Genomic DNA, 16,085 nt, shown 5'->3' on the forward strand with positions numbered 1-16,085 from the left:
GCCTGGAGAGCGATTGCAGAGAGGTGGGCGCCATGCAGCGCCGGAGGAATGCATGGGGGTGGGATGGGGGGCGGGGGGATACAGCCCTGCCGGGATGGGGTCACACTCGCTCGCAGGGTCCTGGGGGCACCACTGGTGCTGCAAGAGCTGCTCTGCTGCTGCTCCTACCCAAAGGGCCCAGATAGCAGCAGGCGTCAGGGCTGATGGACCCAAGGCTTCACTGCAGTGGGGCAGGGGAATGCAGGAAGCACGTGGTCGTGGGACAGTAAGGCCTGGGGGTCTTGTGTGGGTCTGGGAGCCAAGACAGCCTGTGGCACATCCCCAGCCCCGGCGGGTTCGTCTGCCCTCCACAGTGCACCGGGCACCTCCCAAATTGCCCTCCCTGCCCAGGGCTCCAGCCTCAGCGCGGCCCCTGCAGCCCCCAGGGGATGGGGCAGGGCCCCGCAAACGCTCCTTCCTCACCGCGGAGGGTGCCAGGGCTTCCCCGCAGCTCTGCCGCCCCAGCCCCTGTTCAGAGCTGAGCCCTGGCCGGGCGCTTCACCCCTTCCGCGCTCACAGTCCCATTTCTCGGGGCTTCGGGAAGCTCCAGCCCGGGGCTGCTGTTTCTCAGGGTCCTCGCGCCCGGGGTCCTGCTGGTTTCACTGCTGGCGCCACCCTGCTCCCTAGGAGCACAAAGGATGGTCTGCCCAGGGCAAAGGGCGCGGGTTTGTCGGCCGCCCCGGGCTCCTTACTGGCTCCGTGAAGGGGGAGACGTCTCTCATGCCGGGTCCGGCTGCCTCTGGCCCCAGGCTGGGTCTCTGCGTGTCGGGGGTCTGGGAAGTCACACGCCTGCTCCAGGCGCGCCAGAAGCTGCTCCACGCCAGCAGGCAGCTGGTTTCTCCCCCTCCTCCTGCCCCAGCTTGTCTGGCAGGCGGGTGCTCACCTGCCTCCTGTGCCATAAGGAGCAGGGAGGGGCCTCTCCCGGGATGCTCCTGCCTGGCTTGGCTGAGGGTGCTCGGTGTTGCAGACCCGGGCTCCGGTCCCACGGCACCCGCAGGCACAGGCAACGCCCCAGCCAGCGCCCTCCCACCGGACGCGTGGCATCAGGGCGCGGCTGGCGTGCTGGGCCCCGCAGTACAGCAAGCACCGCGCTCCCCGTGGGCCCCAGGACCTGCCCCGACGGCTGGGCAGTGCTGAGCCCATCACTGGGGCAGGGGAAGGGGCTGCCCACCTCCCCCCCGGCTCCAGGCCCCACTGCTGCCCTGGCAGTCAGCTCCATGGGGTCCAGCACAGTCAGTTGCATGTGCCAAGACCAACCCTGCCTGGGGCCTGGGGCAGCTCGCTGCGCGCCCGCCATGCAGAACAGGCAGCTGAGCATGGCCTGGACGGCTGCTGCTCTGCGGGGCTTGGGCTGGGGCAGTAGTGGTGGCTCAGATCCCTTGTCCCAGGGCACCAGCCTCTCGTTAGCCACCAGCTCGCCGGGGAGAGAGGGCAGGTAGTTCTCATGCCAGGGGAGCCGCCTAGTTCCTGGGCTGCGCCCGGGCTTGGGCACACACGTGCAGGGGACGGGTCCCCCCTCTTGCCATGCGCCCTGGCTCCGTGGGAGGACTGTCCTGTGCCCCTTGCTGCCAGGAGGGTGGGCCTGGCTTACCGGAGCTGTGGCCGAGCGCTGGCAGAGGGGACCGACCACAGCGCGGGTCCCCGGGGGCCAGTGGGGACTACCGCTGTCCTGCTCCACGCGTGGGAGCCAGCCCGGCTCCCCTGCGCGGCGTTGCGTGGACATCCCCGAGAGGCCATGGTTTGCCGGGCGCAGGGGAGGCACGAGCCCATCCACGGGAGGAGGGAGCCGGTGGGGTGAGCTGGGGACGTGCTGGCCACGGACAAAGCCTGGCTGGTTGCTCCAGGAGGAGATGTCTGATCCCTGGAGCAGCCTCCCTCGTGCTGCTCCTGGCTTGGGTTCGAGGAGGACCCGCTGTGCGTGGGAGGGCTCACATGCCGGGCCCCGGCCATCACGGGGGCTGCATGCGGTGGCCCAGGAGGCCTCTGCCCTAGCTCCTAACATGCTGCCCCTGTGGCCACGAGCCTGGGCAATGTCCTGCTCAGGGGCTGCCGAGCCCGTGACCTTGCCCAGGGGTGAGCGGTCGGTCCCTGTCTCCTCGCCCCTCACGCGACTCCAACACCTTCACAACAGCTGCAATTACCGAGCGCTAATCCCGCTGGAATGGGTGCGGCTCCCACCAGCCTCCCCTCCCCGCTGCGTTGGTGCCGCACCCTGCAGCACCGCGGCCTCTCCGCTCACGCCGGAGCTGGGAGCCAAGGACCCCGGGCTGGCCAGGGCAGCCCCGCGGCGGCTTGCCAGGGAGGTGCAGCAAAGCTGCCGGGGCTGCGGCGGGCCCCGTGCGCCACCCCAGCAGCAATGCTCTGTACCCGCTTTCCACCGCCCTCCGCAGCTCCTGGCCTCGCTGAAGAGTCCCGCAGGCTAATCGCACGTTGTGCAAGCAGCTGTTTCCTTGTCTCGGGGTAATTAGGACAATTGCATCTGCCCTGAGAATTCCCCCGCGTGCCCCGCCGTGCTCAGCCCCGAGGCTCCCACCACAGCCAGCTGGGCTTGGCACCTCGCGGTGGGCATGCGATGGCTCACCCAGCTCCCACACGCCGTCCCACAGCAGCGGGGCTGAGAGGAGGGTGGTGGCGAGCTGGAGTCACGGATGCCTCCCAGGGACCGCCCGGGAGCAGGTGACATAGGCCTGCTCTAGCCCCTTGCTCGCGCGTCGCCCGGCTGGGCTGGGGCAGCTCCCCCGGGCACTTGGGGAAAGGGACTTGGCCCTCCTGGCCTTGCTCCCGCTCCTGCTTCCCGAGACGTGTTTCCATGGGGTTGGATGCCAAGGGCCCCACCTCCGCCTTGACTGTATCAGCACCCCCTCCCATCCCCGACGGCCCCTGGGCATTCGTGTCCCGTGCCCAGGGACGAGTCCTCCAGGAACGGGGAAGCAGAGGTGGAGCGTGCTGCTGCCAGCCACGTGCCGGGTGGGGTCCAGAGGGCCCGGCTCGGGATGACGACAGGATGGGGCCCTGCAGGCACTGGCCTGCTGATGGGGGCACTGGGAGGGGGGGCTGCTGGCCAGTGGTTAGCAAGCCGGCCTCAGAGCCCGCCAGGTCCGGTGCAGACAGGGCAGGGCTGCCAGGGAGCCGCGGCTTCAAAGCCAAGAAGCGTCCCGCGGCCAAGCAGCAGCAGGTGCAGCAGGCAGGGAAAGAGAACAGGAGCTGGACGGGGTTAAAGCTAACCCATGAGCAATGCAGCTGGGGCAAAGCTGCACTCATGGGGGTGTTTGCACAGGCCCCGGGGGTGTCAGCGTTGCGGTCCAAGGCAGTGGTAAGGCCCTCAAGGATATCATGTGTGGCTGCCTGGCCTGTCCCCAGAGACCCCCTGAACCTGGAGCAGATCCAGAGATGGGGCACGTGCCCGGGAAAGGGGATGGGGCTCCCGAGGGACAAGATCATACCTCACCCAGTGGCTGGACACGGGCCACAGAGCACTGGGGCTGAGAGATACGGGGGGTTTCTGCCCCTCACAGGGGTGAAGCCCTGGAGCGGTCATCCGGGCACCACAGTGGGGCCCAGAACTCAAACCCCGTGGAGGGCTGGGCCAGTGCCACGGGACAGGGCTGCTCCCGGCGTGACGTGGTGGGCATCACACCGGTAGGTCTGAGCCTCTGGGATCCCCGTGACGGGGTGGAAAGGGACGGTCCTGGAGCCAGGGATGTCCAGACCCATCTGCCCGTTGCCTGCAGAGGCCGCTGCAGACCTGCCAGCCTGGCGCGAGCAGCATTTGCGGTCGCAGCCCTCCCTTGGAAGGCCTGAGCCCTTGCGGATGCGGCGGCGAGCGGCAGACGGGTGCGCTGAGCCCGTCAGCCAAACCCGATGTCTGTCCCTGACAAGAGCCCATTTTCTAACCCGAGGAAGTGTGGCCAGCTTCATCTCTCCAGACTTCAGTTACTCATGCAGGCGGGGAAGCTGGGCACTCGGGCAGCAACCGTGAGGACCTGGCTGCCGTGGGCTGAAATGGGGACCAATACCCGCTGGCAGGAGGGGCTTGCAAGTGCCTCTGCAACCAGGCCAGGGGCCCCTGCATGGTTTCATGGGTGCCCCAACTGGCCCCTCCTGCGGGGCGTGGGGCGCAGGGCCCCCCGGGATGCCAGCAAGCCGCAGCAGGCTGGGCGAGGAGTGCCATTCCTGGGCCCCTGGTCACGGGTGGCGCATGGCGCAGCCACGGGCCCCGCCGCAGCCGAGTTCCCGTCCAACTGGTCTCCCCGGCTCAGGCTCGGCCTCGCCTCTCCGGTGATGCTGGGCGCGGGGGTGCTGTTCTCCTGGGCGGGGAGAGCCAGGCCAGCTTGCAGGCAGGCGGATGGCATTCTCTGGGATTGGGCCCCAACAGGTCCTGGCAGGATGCTGAGCCAGTCCTGCCCCTCCTGCCCCGCCCTCCTGCCTGGCAGCTTAAACCCCCGCCGGTCCAGCCCCGCACACTCAGAACCGCCTCCCGGCAGCACCATGAAGTCAGGCATCCTCCTCCTCCTCCTCGCTGTCCCGCTCCTGCTCTGGGCCAAGCCCACGCCACCGGCAGGTGAGTGCCCAGCGCGGCGCTTCTCCCATGGGACTCGCTCTGAATGCGCCGATACGGATGGCAGGAGCAGGGCGGGAGGGGCCTGGGGCAGGCTGTGGCCCTGCTGGGGCAGTGGGACAGGGCTGGGGCAGTGCACCCCTGCCCCATGTCCCTGCGGGGGTACTGCCCGCAGGACAGCCCGCTGAGCCCTGGCCCCGTCTCCTTCAGAGAAAGCCGGGTATTGCTCTCGGCAGCCGCCCCTCGGCGGGGTGTTCGACGAGGAGCACTGCAGCGCCTGCCTCAAGGACCAGTCCTGCTCCAACTGCTCCAGCGATGCCAAATGCCCCGGCGAGGCCAAGTGCTGCCCGGGCGACTGCGGCTTCACCTGCCAGGCCCCCGTGAAGGGTAAGGGTGGTCCCTGCTCGCGCTGCCCGGGGGGGCAGGCTCCAGGTCCCAGCGCCGGGTGCAGGAAGCTGGGCTGAAATGGGGGTTCCCCGAGCTGTGCGCCCCAATCCGGGGCAGGGTGCGATGGGGCCCAGGTTCCCAGATGTACGTGCTCCTCGGGGCACGGGCTGCTGCAGCTGGGGCGGTGTGCCGGGGAGCGGTGCCTGCTGTGTGCATGGACCAGGAGCGCTGAGCAGGGAGGGCTCCTCTCCTGCGTCTTCCTGGGCATCGCAGAGATGCTGCCTGGAGACATCCCTCCCCAGGGGGTCGGGGTCCTGCTCTGCTCTCCCCAGGTCATCCCTTGCTCCATTTCCACACCAGCTCTCATGGCATCCTACGACGTGTCCTAGCACCAGGCTCCCTCGGGAAGGCAGGGGCAAATTGCAGGGGGTGGAGGTGGAGGTGGCGGGCTGCTGCCCTGTTGCTCCCAGTCTCTGGGAAGTAGATTCACCTCCAGAGGCAGAAGCATCCTCCCCCTACCCAGCCCCTCGCTGCTCAGGCTTCAACTAAAGGCCTTGTCAAGCCAGTGTCCAGGTCTTGCTGCCCACGAGAGGCAGCCCAGGGCAGGGGCTGGTCTGTGGAGAGGGGCCACGACCATCCTGCTGCAAAACCCTGAGCCCCAGGGCTGCACCCGCACCGTGGCCATCGGGGCTCCTGCTCCCAGACACCTGCGAGAGCCGGGAGATCCTGGGCTGGCAGCAGTTTTGTCAGGAAAACCTGGCTGTTGGCTCCTGTGGTTTTGCAGCAGGGAGACCCGGGTCCCTTGGCGAGGGGGGCTGAGCAGAAGGTGCCCGGCGCAGCAGGGAAGGAGCGGGCGGAGGGACGAGGATCCTGCTTGCGAGAGCAGAGGACAGGCTCTGCTTCCTCGCCCCTCCTGCCTGCCGCCCAACCTGCCCGCCTCTCCCCCAGACTTCTGCCACCTGCCCTCTGTGTGCGGCAGCTGCAAGGCGCTCTTCGTCCGCTTCTTCTACAACTCCTCCAGCCGGGCCTGCGAGGAGTTCGTCTACGGCGGCTGTGGCGGCAACAAGAACAACTTTGAGACTAAGGAGGACTGCTCCCAGGCCTGCCAGCACCTGGGTAAATGCCTGCACGGCGCCGGGACCAGGGCTGCACTCAGCTCTGCTCCACGGGGGCTTCCCCCTGCAAGGCAGGGCCGCGGCTGGCCGAGCCCGGCACCCCCCAGCAGACAGAGTCCCGGGTCTGAATGGCTGGAGCAGGGCTCGCGGACGCCAGCTTTGGGGTCTGTGCTGCACCCCTCCTGCACGCCAGGTCTCCAGGTTCCCGCTGCCTCTCTCCAGGGTGCCCTGCCTGAGGGAACAGCCCGCACCCAGGTCCCGACAGCCCATCTACCCCGGCCAGGCAGGGAGGGCAGGTGCCAGCCTCGCGCCCTGTCCCAGCTCAGGGTGAAAATGAACTCATTCCTATCCAGTGCATAAGAGATTGCAATCAAGGCAGGGAAACCGAGGCACAGACAATTGCACCTGGCCCCACCCTGCATGAACGCAGGTCCCGGCCCCACCCTGACTGCTTTGTCTCCGTTTCAGACGCTGCTTAGCCTGTCCAGAGCAGGGAGGGGAGGAGGAAGCCGCCCTCCCGGGTGACCACTGCGCTAGGCAAGACTCGCGGCCCCCCCCGGGGCCGATACGGCGGTCCCTGCCTGGCCGGCGTCCCAGGTCTCGTTCTTCCGGACTCTGCAACGAGGTTTCACCAGTGGCTGCTGCACTGCCAGGCCCAGCCCCAGCCCCGAGGCGCTGGCTCCCTGCCCGTTCTGTAGCTATGAAGGTCTCTGCGCGGCGCAGCCGTGCTCTGCACAGGGAGGCACCTGCCCAGCAAGGGGAGCAGGACCCTGCCCGCGACCAGGGCACTCTGCGCTGCTGGCTGCAGCCCAGGCACGGGTGTGCACGGTGCCAGCCTGGCCCCCTTCCCCGCAGAGGGCCCAAGCTGCTAAATATACGGACAGGACATGCCAAACCCTGCTCTGGGACTTGTCACTGCAGCCCGTGGGGAAGGGGGCAGCAGCCAGGTGCTCGCCTGCCTTTGCCCGGGCTCTGCCCCTGCTGCTGGGGCTCCAGAGCTGGTGGTGGGGACAGGTCAGCCCCAGCCTCTTGCCCTGCGAAGCCCCGGTCACGACAGACCTGACGCTATGCCAGCGTGACGCCTCTGCCAGCTGCGGTGCAGCCGGTGCTACGCGCTCTCACGAGAGCACGTAGCTTCCCTTGAGGCCCTGGTGCTCAGGGTGCGACGGAGGTGAGACACCCTTGGCTTTCTTCTTGAAGAAGGACATTTCCAGCCCCCCGACTGGGCAGCCCACCGGCAAATGCAGAGCCCAGCTGGACTGGGGCATCTGTGAGGTCTTGGGGTCAGTTCTGCACTGGAAACCTCCCTCAGCTGCTCCCAGGCCAGCTGGACCCGGAGCTTGGCCAGGGCAGGCCACTGGCTGGGGACAGGGAGCCCTGACCTGCAGTCTCAGCTGTGCCACTGACTGCTCTGTGCCCTTGGTCCTGCCACTTTGCCGCTCCATGCTCCCTCCGACTGGAAGCCGCCTGGGTACAGCCCCAGCACACGCCTGTTCATCCCCACACAAACAGGGCTCAGTGCTGGCGTACTGCAATCCCCCCCTGCCACCCTGACCCTCCCCCCCAGAGAGCAGGGCTTTGCAGCAGTACAGCTCGGGGGGCACCGCACCGCACCGCAGCGCAGCGCAGCGCTGCACCACAGGGCAGACAGCCCACGAACTGCACCCGCACCCGCACCCGCCTGAGCCGGTCCAGAGGGAGCGGAAAGGGCAGGAGGGCATTTAAAGGGCTCTGTCCTGCCCCCCCTCCTGGGAGGGTCTATTCAGAGGCGGGGGGTGCAAAAGCCAGTTCATGGGCCTGTGGCGGGGGGAAGAGAGCTGGCAGACAGCAGCTGCTCTGCTCTGATGTCCAGGGTCGCCCAGTCCAGCCTGCGCCGGGCTGACATGTCCTGAGGATTGCAGCAAGCCCCGTGCAAGTGAAACCAGCCCCCGCCAGTCCTAATGGACTCCCCTGCCATGTGATGGGAGGGCAAACCCTATAAAAGCAGGCTGCTTTCTCCCAGTCCCTTTTCCGTCTCTATGGCGCCCGTGGGGTGGCGTGGGTGAGGTTGGAAGGAAGCTGCTGTTGTGCAGCAAGGGACTAGCAATGGCCAGGCAGGGCATGAGGATACTCAGCTCCACGCACACACGCGGAGGTCAGGCCTGCTCAGGGCTTTACAGTGCTCAGCAACATGCACGCGCACGTAGCCAGGTCTGCTCTGGGCTTTGCCATGCACACGCATGTGCATGTGTGCTTAGCTCCATGCACACGTATGCAGGCCAGGTCTCTACAATGCTCAGCTCCGTGCACGTGCGTGCAGGCCAGCTCTCTGCTCAGGACTTCACAGTGCACTGAAAAGCAGCGAGTGGTGGCATGCAGAGGAGGACGTGCCTGCTCTAGCATCGCTGAGTGCCGACCGACTCCTCCAGGGTGCACAGGCCAGCCCGTGGGGTTGCTGCTGCGGTGCCCAGGGGCTAGGATCGTACCCCGACAAGTAGGGAGCCTGCACCAACCAGGCGGCAGTTGTGCCATGGCTGGGGACAGGCTGGAGAATGGCCAGGGTGAGGCAGCAGTGCCCCAGCGCAGCGATGATGGGAGGGGAATGTTGTCCTCCACCCCCCCGCTCTGCCTGCTGCTCCCTCCTTGTAGGGCCCCGGGTGCAGGTGCCTGCTGCAAGCCTTTGGGGGGCGGGGGGGGCAGGACCGGTGGCACGGGGTGCCGTGCAGGGAGAGCTGGCCTCTCCCCCACCTGGCAGGACAGGCAGGGCTGGGCTGGCCGTGATCCGGGACAGCAAAGACAGCAGATGCTTGGTGCAGCCGTTCCCTTTATTGCACAGGCTAGAAGCCCCGGGGCTGAGCAGCCGAGGAAGGGGGGACCCTGGCACCTTCCGTCCAGGATAGGGGTCTCCTGGGTCACGCTGCGCCTGAAAACAGGAGAGGGTTGGAGGAGCTGAGGGCTCCCTGCCCGGCCCCGGCTGCAGGGCACAGGCCTGTTCTCCCCCCACCCCGATCCCCCCCACGGGGAAGCTGCTTCCCCGGGCAGTCAATGCACGGTCCCGCGGGCAGCCCTTCCTTGGCTCTCTGACAACGTCCGCAACGTGCAGCCAGCGCTTGCACCTCGCCGACCAGCGGCTCTCGACTCTTGTAGACTCGAGACCCCTTGGCAAATGCCAGCTCTTATCTTTCACTTGTTTTTTGACTGCAGGAAAACACCAGCTCAGTTCTTCTGTTGCCAAGTGCTCAGAAAGGCCGCAGCAGGAAAGACTGGTTTTAACATCATGAAAATTGCTGGGCTGGAAATCTTTGGGCTCATCTTCTGAATCATGGGGCTGGCAGGGATCTCCAGAGGTGACCTCTAGTCCAACACCTGCCTGAGGCAGGATCAACCCTCTCCAAACCATCCTCCACAATCCACGCTTTTCATAAAACTGCTGTCAGCCCTGCTGCAACACACAACACGTGACTGTATTTGTCCAGCTTTGGGACACGACACACAACACCTGAAGCTGCTGCAGGGAAAGCAGGGGGCCACAACAGCCAGGATCCTGCTGGGAGAAAAGCTAGTTCATGCGTGCTCGAGAGACCCCAGGCAGAGGGCCCTGCCGTCCCGCTGCAAAACCCCCCAGTCCAGAGCAATCAGACCAGGGGGTGAAATTCCTTCCTGCCCCAAATCTGGCCATCGGTCTGACCCCGGGCAGAGCAGCAAGAGCCTCCAGCTTTGGTCCCAGCAGGAGCGCTGGCACAGCCCAGTTAAAATCCCCAGCCTGGGCTACGGCGTCCCAACGCTGCGTGGTATCCTGCAGCACCCTGCAAGGGTCTGAGGCAGCCCCGGGTTGAGAATCCCTGTCCTAGGCTAGCTACGGCAAGATGCACCAGCGCGGGCTGCGGACGCGCTCTCAAACCCAGCCCCGTGCTCAGCAGCGGGAGGGTAGCGGGCATTACGCAGGGCATTGCCAGCAGAAGCAGAGATTGCCCTCAGGACGTGGGGTACACCCCCAGAGCGCCCCTCAGACACGGTCCCCCGGCCCCAGGAGGAGACAGCAGCGAGGCAGGGTCCGCCGAGCCGCACAGGGTCAGGCAGGGCAGGCTTCGTACAAGGAGGGACCCAACAGGCTGGGGCTCTCCAGCTTGGAGGTGAGCTGACGGAGGGGCTATGGGAGCGGTGCAGAGCCGGCGGATAGGGCGTGCTGTTTGCCACAGCAGGTCCCAGCCGCGCGGACCGCCAGCTCTTAGCTTTCACTCTGCTTTTGGCTGCGGGGGCCAGCGTACCTTTGCGCACGGCCACGCACTCCCAGGCGCAGCCGGTGTCGCAGCACTTCTCGTGTCCCGGGCATATGCTGTCCTCCAGGCACTGGTTGTGGTGCCTCTCCTCCGGGGTGTCGCAGGCTGACGGCTTGGGGCACATGCCGGGGTGCTCTGGGATACGGGGAGGGAGACGATGATCCTCTGCCCCCACATCCCCTGTGCTCAGGCTGGACAGACCCCCGGGCAAGGCTGGCAGGCACGGGGCGGCCCCCAGCTCTGAACACCTGGCACGGGCATGGGGGCGCCTGCCCCTGGAGATGGGGGAAGTGGGCAGGGCAGCGGTACCTCTGCTGCGGCGAAGGCAATGCTGGAAGCAGCCGCTGAAGCAGCACTTCTCCTGCTTGGGGCAGTCCCGGTCGTGGGTGCACGTGTCGTTCCCCTCGCACGGCACCAGCGTCTGCCAGGGCCTGACCTTGGGGCACTCGCCCGGCTTGGCTGCAGAGAGATGGGGGTCAGGAGCGGCTCGTTAGCATTGCCCTCCCCTCCCTTCCCCTCCCCTCCCGCGGATGCATCTCCCCTCCACGGCAGCAGCCTGGGCCCTGCCCCTGGGGGGCAGGGGGCTCCACAGGGCCGGTTACCTCGATCGGGGGCCAGGCACGTCTGGCCACAGCTGCTCTGGCAGCACTTCCTATCCCCCGGGCAGTCGTCGTCCTCCCCGCATGGGTGTGTGCACGGGGCTGTTGGGGCGGCCAGCGGGCAGATGCCAGGCTTCTCTGGGGAGCAGCAAGCAGAGAGTCAGGGGCCAGGGGCCAGCCACAGCCCCCCAGCTCTGACGCAGGCCCAGAGCAAGCTCAGCCCGTGCTAAGATGGGGTGACCCTGGGGCCCGTGTGTCTGCCCTCTGTTCTGCCATGCGTCTTAGGGGATGGGTGAGATCTTGTGCCCGGGACGACTCCTCACCCATAGCCAGCCTTCGCCTCCCTTACCCTAGCCCAGCCCAGCACAGCTCCATGGAGGAAGCTTTGCCGCTCTTTGGGGGCATCACCTTGGCATTGCAAAACCCCCCAAACAAAGCAGCTTCCCCATTCGGAGGAAGACGAAGCCCAAATGGGCCTTTCCATCCTTTGCCCCGTAGACCCTGATGAGACCCATGCGTCTGGGCCCCAGACCTGCCTGGCGGGCACGGTGCCCGTGATGCCCTCCTCTTACCTTTGGAAGGGGTCAAGCACTTGTAGTCGCAGCCCTGGAGGCAGCACTTCTCGTCCCCGGGGCACTCGCCGTCCGCTCGGCAGGTGGCTTTGCAGTTGTAGGTGAAGTAGAGCCCGGGGGTGATGGAGCAGTAGCCGCGCTTCACTGAGACAGGGCAGACAAGGGCAGGGCAGGTCAGCGCCACGGCGAACAGACCTAGGCACCAGCAGCTTGGCCTCAGGAGGGTGCCGAGGGGACTCACGCGAGCTCTGGTCCACGCACTCCCGGCGGCACCGCAGGCTGCAGCACTTCTCTCCCCGGGCGCAGTCGTGGTCATAGAGGCATCGCCGCTCGCAGCCCCCCGCCACGGGGACGGGGCCAGGGCTGGGCTCCTCTGCACCGCAGCACACAGCAGGGGCAGGGCGTGAGCAGGGCCGGGTGTAACAGGGTCACCCAAGCACCTGCTCCCCTGCCCAGGAGAGCCAGCGGCTGTCCAGCCTCTCGCGGTTGCTCCTGCCCCTGCCCCTGCCCCTGCCCGGGGGCAGTTGTGGCTGCTGTGGCATCTCTGCACCCTGGCGACCCTGGCACCGTCCCACTCCCCCACCGCTGTCCTGCCGGGCCCCTCACCCTGGCCCTCGCAGGTCTGGACGCACTCTTCCCGCGTGCGGAAGTTGTTGGCGTTCCCGCGGCAGCCGCTGTAGAGGAAGTCCTGGCACCGCGCGGCCGTGGCGTTGAAGAAGAACCGGCGGGAGTAGGCGTCGCAGAGCCCCTTCTGCACGGGGAGCTGGCACGTGTCTGTGGGCACCGAACAGGCCCTGCATGGGACCCCGCCGGCCCCACCGGGGCACGGCCCTGCAAGCCTGCACCAGCAGGGCCGGCAGAGGGGAAGCCAGGCCCCCCGGTACGGCGGGGCACCCGCGGGGTGAGCGCGGGGAGACCCGGGCAGCGGGGCAGGGGCCGGGGGGCTGCAGCCCGGTGTCAGTCCCAACCGAGTTAATGCTGCTGCTCCCTGCCCCCAGCCCCTCCCGCCGTCTCTGGCCCCATCCAGCCCCCCAGCACGGCCTCGACAATGTAAGCGTTGCCCCTGGGCCAGACCGATGGTCCACTAGCCCGGCGCCCGGTCTGCCACAGCGGCAGTGGGGCAGGCTTTGGAGCGCGGGTGTCTCCAGTGATCTGCCCCTTTCCAAACTCGAGTCCCAGCCTTTATCATGTGCTGGCCTGGCAGCTGCTCCAGCCCCCCGATCCTTTTCGCTGCCCTTCCCTGCACCTTTCCAAAGCTCAGACCCAGGGATCCGCTCTGCCCCGACCACCCCGCGCCACGGCCCCTTGTGCTGGGCAGAGCCCTGGGCTGGGCACTGGCTCACAGCCCCTGGGGATGCCTCACCCGGCGCTGGCTCCAGGCAGGCGAGGCCACGCTGGATGTGGCAGCGCTCTGTGCTCCCTGGGCAGTCCCGGTCCCTGGAGCAGGGATCCAGGGTGCCTGGAGGGGCTGGGCCAGGCAAATGCAAGATGCCAGGGGTCACGGGCAAGGTTGAGCAGGGGCTGGTGGAGTGACACTCCCCAGGAGCACAGGGCAGCCCACGCGCTGCACCACTTCCATCCGTCTACACGGCTCCTGCTCCCTGCCCTGCCCCTGCTCCATGCCCGGAGGCCAGGAGGGCATCGCGCCCCTGAGCTCAGAGGAGCACCCCCCACACAGCCCAGCAAGGGCTGCACTGATACAGGGTGCTGTCGCTTGCTATAACACCTCTCCCTGCTGGGGGTAGGCGGGGGGGACACACTCAGGACCACCGAAGGGCCTGGCGGAGGACGTGGAAGCGGCCATGGGCACCTCCTGGCAGGACGCAGTGGAACTGGCACGCCTTGTAGCAACACTTCTGCATCTCCGGACAATCGGCATCGACCTGGCACAGCGGGGGGAATGACCGGATGCACCGGATCGGGTCAGCGGGGCAGGTCCCGGGCTTCTGTGGCTTCCCTGCACCAGAGACGTGGCACCGTGGAGAGCCTGGCACGTGGCTGCATGCGCGACAAAGCCTGCCAGGGTCCCCAGCAGCATGATGCATGCGCAGCCCATGGCTGGGGGCCTGCCCAGCGAGCCCAGGGAGCTGCCTCTGGGCTGGATAGCTCTGCCTCTGGATCGGGGCGCACCTTTCAGTCCCACCTCCTTGGCACCACCCTTCCTGTGCGCACGGAGAACCAGCTGCCCTGGCACCTCCATCACAGCAACCTGGGGTCCCGCTGAGCTGGGGAAGACCCCGCTGACTCGTGGTGGGGGGAGAAATGGGCTGGCTGGGTCCCACCCCTCCTTACCATCAGCACCACCTTCCTGCTGCCCGCTCCAGTCCCCTCCAGTGGGCGCGGGGGACTGGGCGATGCTGCGAGCGTCCCACTGCGGGTCCACGCACTTGAGGCCGCAGCCAGTGAAGCAGCACTTCTGGTTCTCGGGGCAGGTCCTGTCATCCTCGCAGCGGCTCTGGCAGGGTCTGGAGCCTGGGTGCACCGTCACCTGTGGGCACGTGCCCGGGCGGGCTGGAAGAGCGAGAGGCAGGGCTGTGGCTTCTGGGCACTGTCGTCTAACCAGCGCCCTCCACAGCGGCAGGCTTTTGGGCCACGGTGCTGCCCGGAGCAGCTGTCTGTGGCCCTGGACCGGGAAGAGACCGGAGAGCATCTGGAGCGCAGTTGGCCCCTATGCGTTGGGGTGGGGAAGGCGGCTTCCCCGTGTGATTGTGCCATGGCCAGCACTGCTGGATGGCCACAGAGCCTGCGCTGCCAGCCCGATTTGGGGCATGGGGTCCTGGTGACCGTGTGCACCCGCGAGCCGGGCCGGAGGGAGGACGGCTGCTGCAGGCGTGACCCCGGCCCCCACGGCCCACGCGGCGTGTACCTGGCTCGGCCGGCGCGCACTTCCGGTGGCAGCCCGACACGCAGCACTTCTCGCCCGGCCCGCACTCGGTGTCGTTCACGCAGTTCACCAGGCAGGTGGTCACCAGGCCCGGCTCTGGCTGGGGGCAATACCCCGGGTGCACTGCGGAGCAAGGAAAGGCCCCAGGCAGTGACGGACTCGTCCTGGGGCCGTTCTGCTCTCGGAGCTGGCGCTGTGAGGTCATGTGAACGGCCGTGCAGGTCCGTGCGGCTGCAACCCGGGGGGACTCGCAGTGTCTCCCAGAGCAGCGAGGACAGACGGAGCACAGCCGCGCTGCCAACCCTCAGCCTCCTTGCCAGGCTCCGGGTGTAACCGGTGGGGGGGACCGGTGCAACCCGCGGCCCAGCTGCTGTGGCCTTGCGGCCGCCATCCCAAACCTTGAGCCTTGTGCCCCGAGACGGGTCTGGCGGGGTCTGCACCCCTCCTTCCCGGGGAGATCTTTGCTGCTCTGTGACCCCTGGGGCACGGTGGTGTGGCAATACCTGGGTTGCGTCACGGGCAGCCGGGGAGGACGACCAGGTGCTCAAGGCTGAAGCCCTGGCAGGACACCATGGTGCTGCAGCCAAGTTCATAGCCAAAGGGCAGCAGCTGCAGCAGGGGTCTAGCCCCCGGGGACTGGGCACATGTGGTACTGGGGCCAGCCAGGGCTGGGCAGCATCTGTGTGGGAGCCGGGGGGTCTGACAGCGCGGCACCCCCCAGGTCTGCTGACAAGTTGCTGGCTGGGCAAAGAGGCGCTCGGGGATAGACACCCTCCCTCAGGGTCCTGCGAGGAGCATGGAGCCCAGGTGCCCCGGCCCCCGCGGCCGCGTGGCATGTGCCTGGCTCGGCGTCACCAGAGGGAGGTGACGGAGCAGCCATGCATGCGCCCCGCAGCCCTGTGTCCTGGGGCTCCCCGGGCTGCCTCCTTCCACACCCCCAGGCGCGGGGACAGACCTGTGGGAGGGAGCACGCAGGCTCTCATGCCCCCGTCGCTGCAGCACTTCTCCATCCCGGGGCAGGACTCGTCCAGGAGGCAGTAGAGGCAGGACGGGCTCCTGCCCTCCTGGCTGTCCGGGGGGCACTCGCCCCGCTTGGTGATGGCTGGATGGGAGATAGGGCCCCTTTCACACCCAGGGGCTGGGGCTGCCCCCCGAGCCCGAGCACCATCATGAGGCCTGTGCCCACAGGGCTATGCCCAGCCCCGCTGCCCCAGGTACCCCCCGGCACTCACCCCCCTTCTCATTGTCTGGCACGGTGCTCAGCTCTGCCCGCTGGGCCAGGACCCCGGTGAGGAGGAGGAGGAGGAGGAGGAGGACGGTGCCTGACTCCATGGCAGCACGCAGCAGTGTCTGAGCTCCCGCAGCTGAGCGGGGCGGTATTTAGTCCCCGGGCTGGGGCGGCAGGGCTGGGTCAGGTGCATGTCAGCGGTGCGGTGCCAGCCAGGGGCTGCAGCTTATCTGCTGGGAACAGCCTGTACAGGGCAGCGTGACCCCGGGGGCTTGGCGCAGGCTGCAGGGCTGCGGCTGGGGTCTTGCTCGTGCATCTGAGGGTCGCCATCAGATCTTGCAGGAGCTGGGGTCCTGGGGACACCACCCCTACTGTCCCCCCCCCCCCCCCCGAGGTGACCTTGACCTTTCTGTGCTGATCAGACGGGGGTGTCCTGGCACCGGT

General features: G+C 67.6%; 2 protein-coding genes across 2 annotated transcripts; one reads left to right on the top strand and one right to left on the bottom strand.

Moving 5' to 3' along the window:
* The first annotated feature begins 4,373 nt into the window (after window positions 1-4,373).
* SPINT4 (serine peptidase inhibitor, Kunitz type 4) lies at window positions 4,374-8,100 on the top strand. The gene is made up of 4 exons (XM_059713102.1): window positions 4,374-4,600; window positions 4,808-4,984; window positions 5,933-6,100; window positions 6,568-8,100. Exons 1-4 carry the CDS (start codon window positions 4,426-4,428, stop codon window positions 6,576-6,578), a joined length of 531 nt encoding a protein of 176 aa, XP_059569085.1. The 5' UTR covers window positions 4,374-4,425; the 3' UTR covers window positions 6,579-8,100.
* A 790-nt stretch (window positions 8,101-8,890) lies between these two features.
* Window positions 8,891-15,753, bottom strand: LOC106739006 (papilin). Its single transcript, XM_019484402.2, has 12 exons — window positions 15,646-15,753; window positions 15,369-15,515; window positions 14,396-14,536; window positions 13,822-14,040; window positions 13,340-13,486; window positions 12,136-12,303; window positions 11,771-11,902; window positions 11,530-11,673; window positions 10,961-11,095; window positions 10,668-10,817; window positions 10,347-10,493; window positions 8,891-9,001 (listed from the first exon to the last, which is right to left on the bottom strand). Exons 1-12 carry the CDS (start codon window positions 15,743-15,745, stop codon window positions 8,991-8,993), a joined length of 1,641 nt encoding a protein of 546 aa, XP_019339947.2. The 5' UTR covers window positions 15,746-15,753; the 3' UTR covers window positions 8,891-8,990.
* Between the last annotated feature and the right edge of the window lie 332 nt (window positions 15,754-16,085).

This window comes from Alligator mississippiensis, chromosome 9, assembly GCF_030867095.1.
Source record: "Alligator mississippiensis isolate rAllMis1 chromosome 9, rAllMis1, whole genome shotgun sequence".
NCBI lineage: Eukaryota > Metazoa > Chordata > Crocodylia > Alligatoridae > Alligator > Alligator mississippiensis.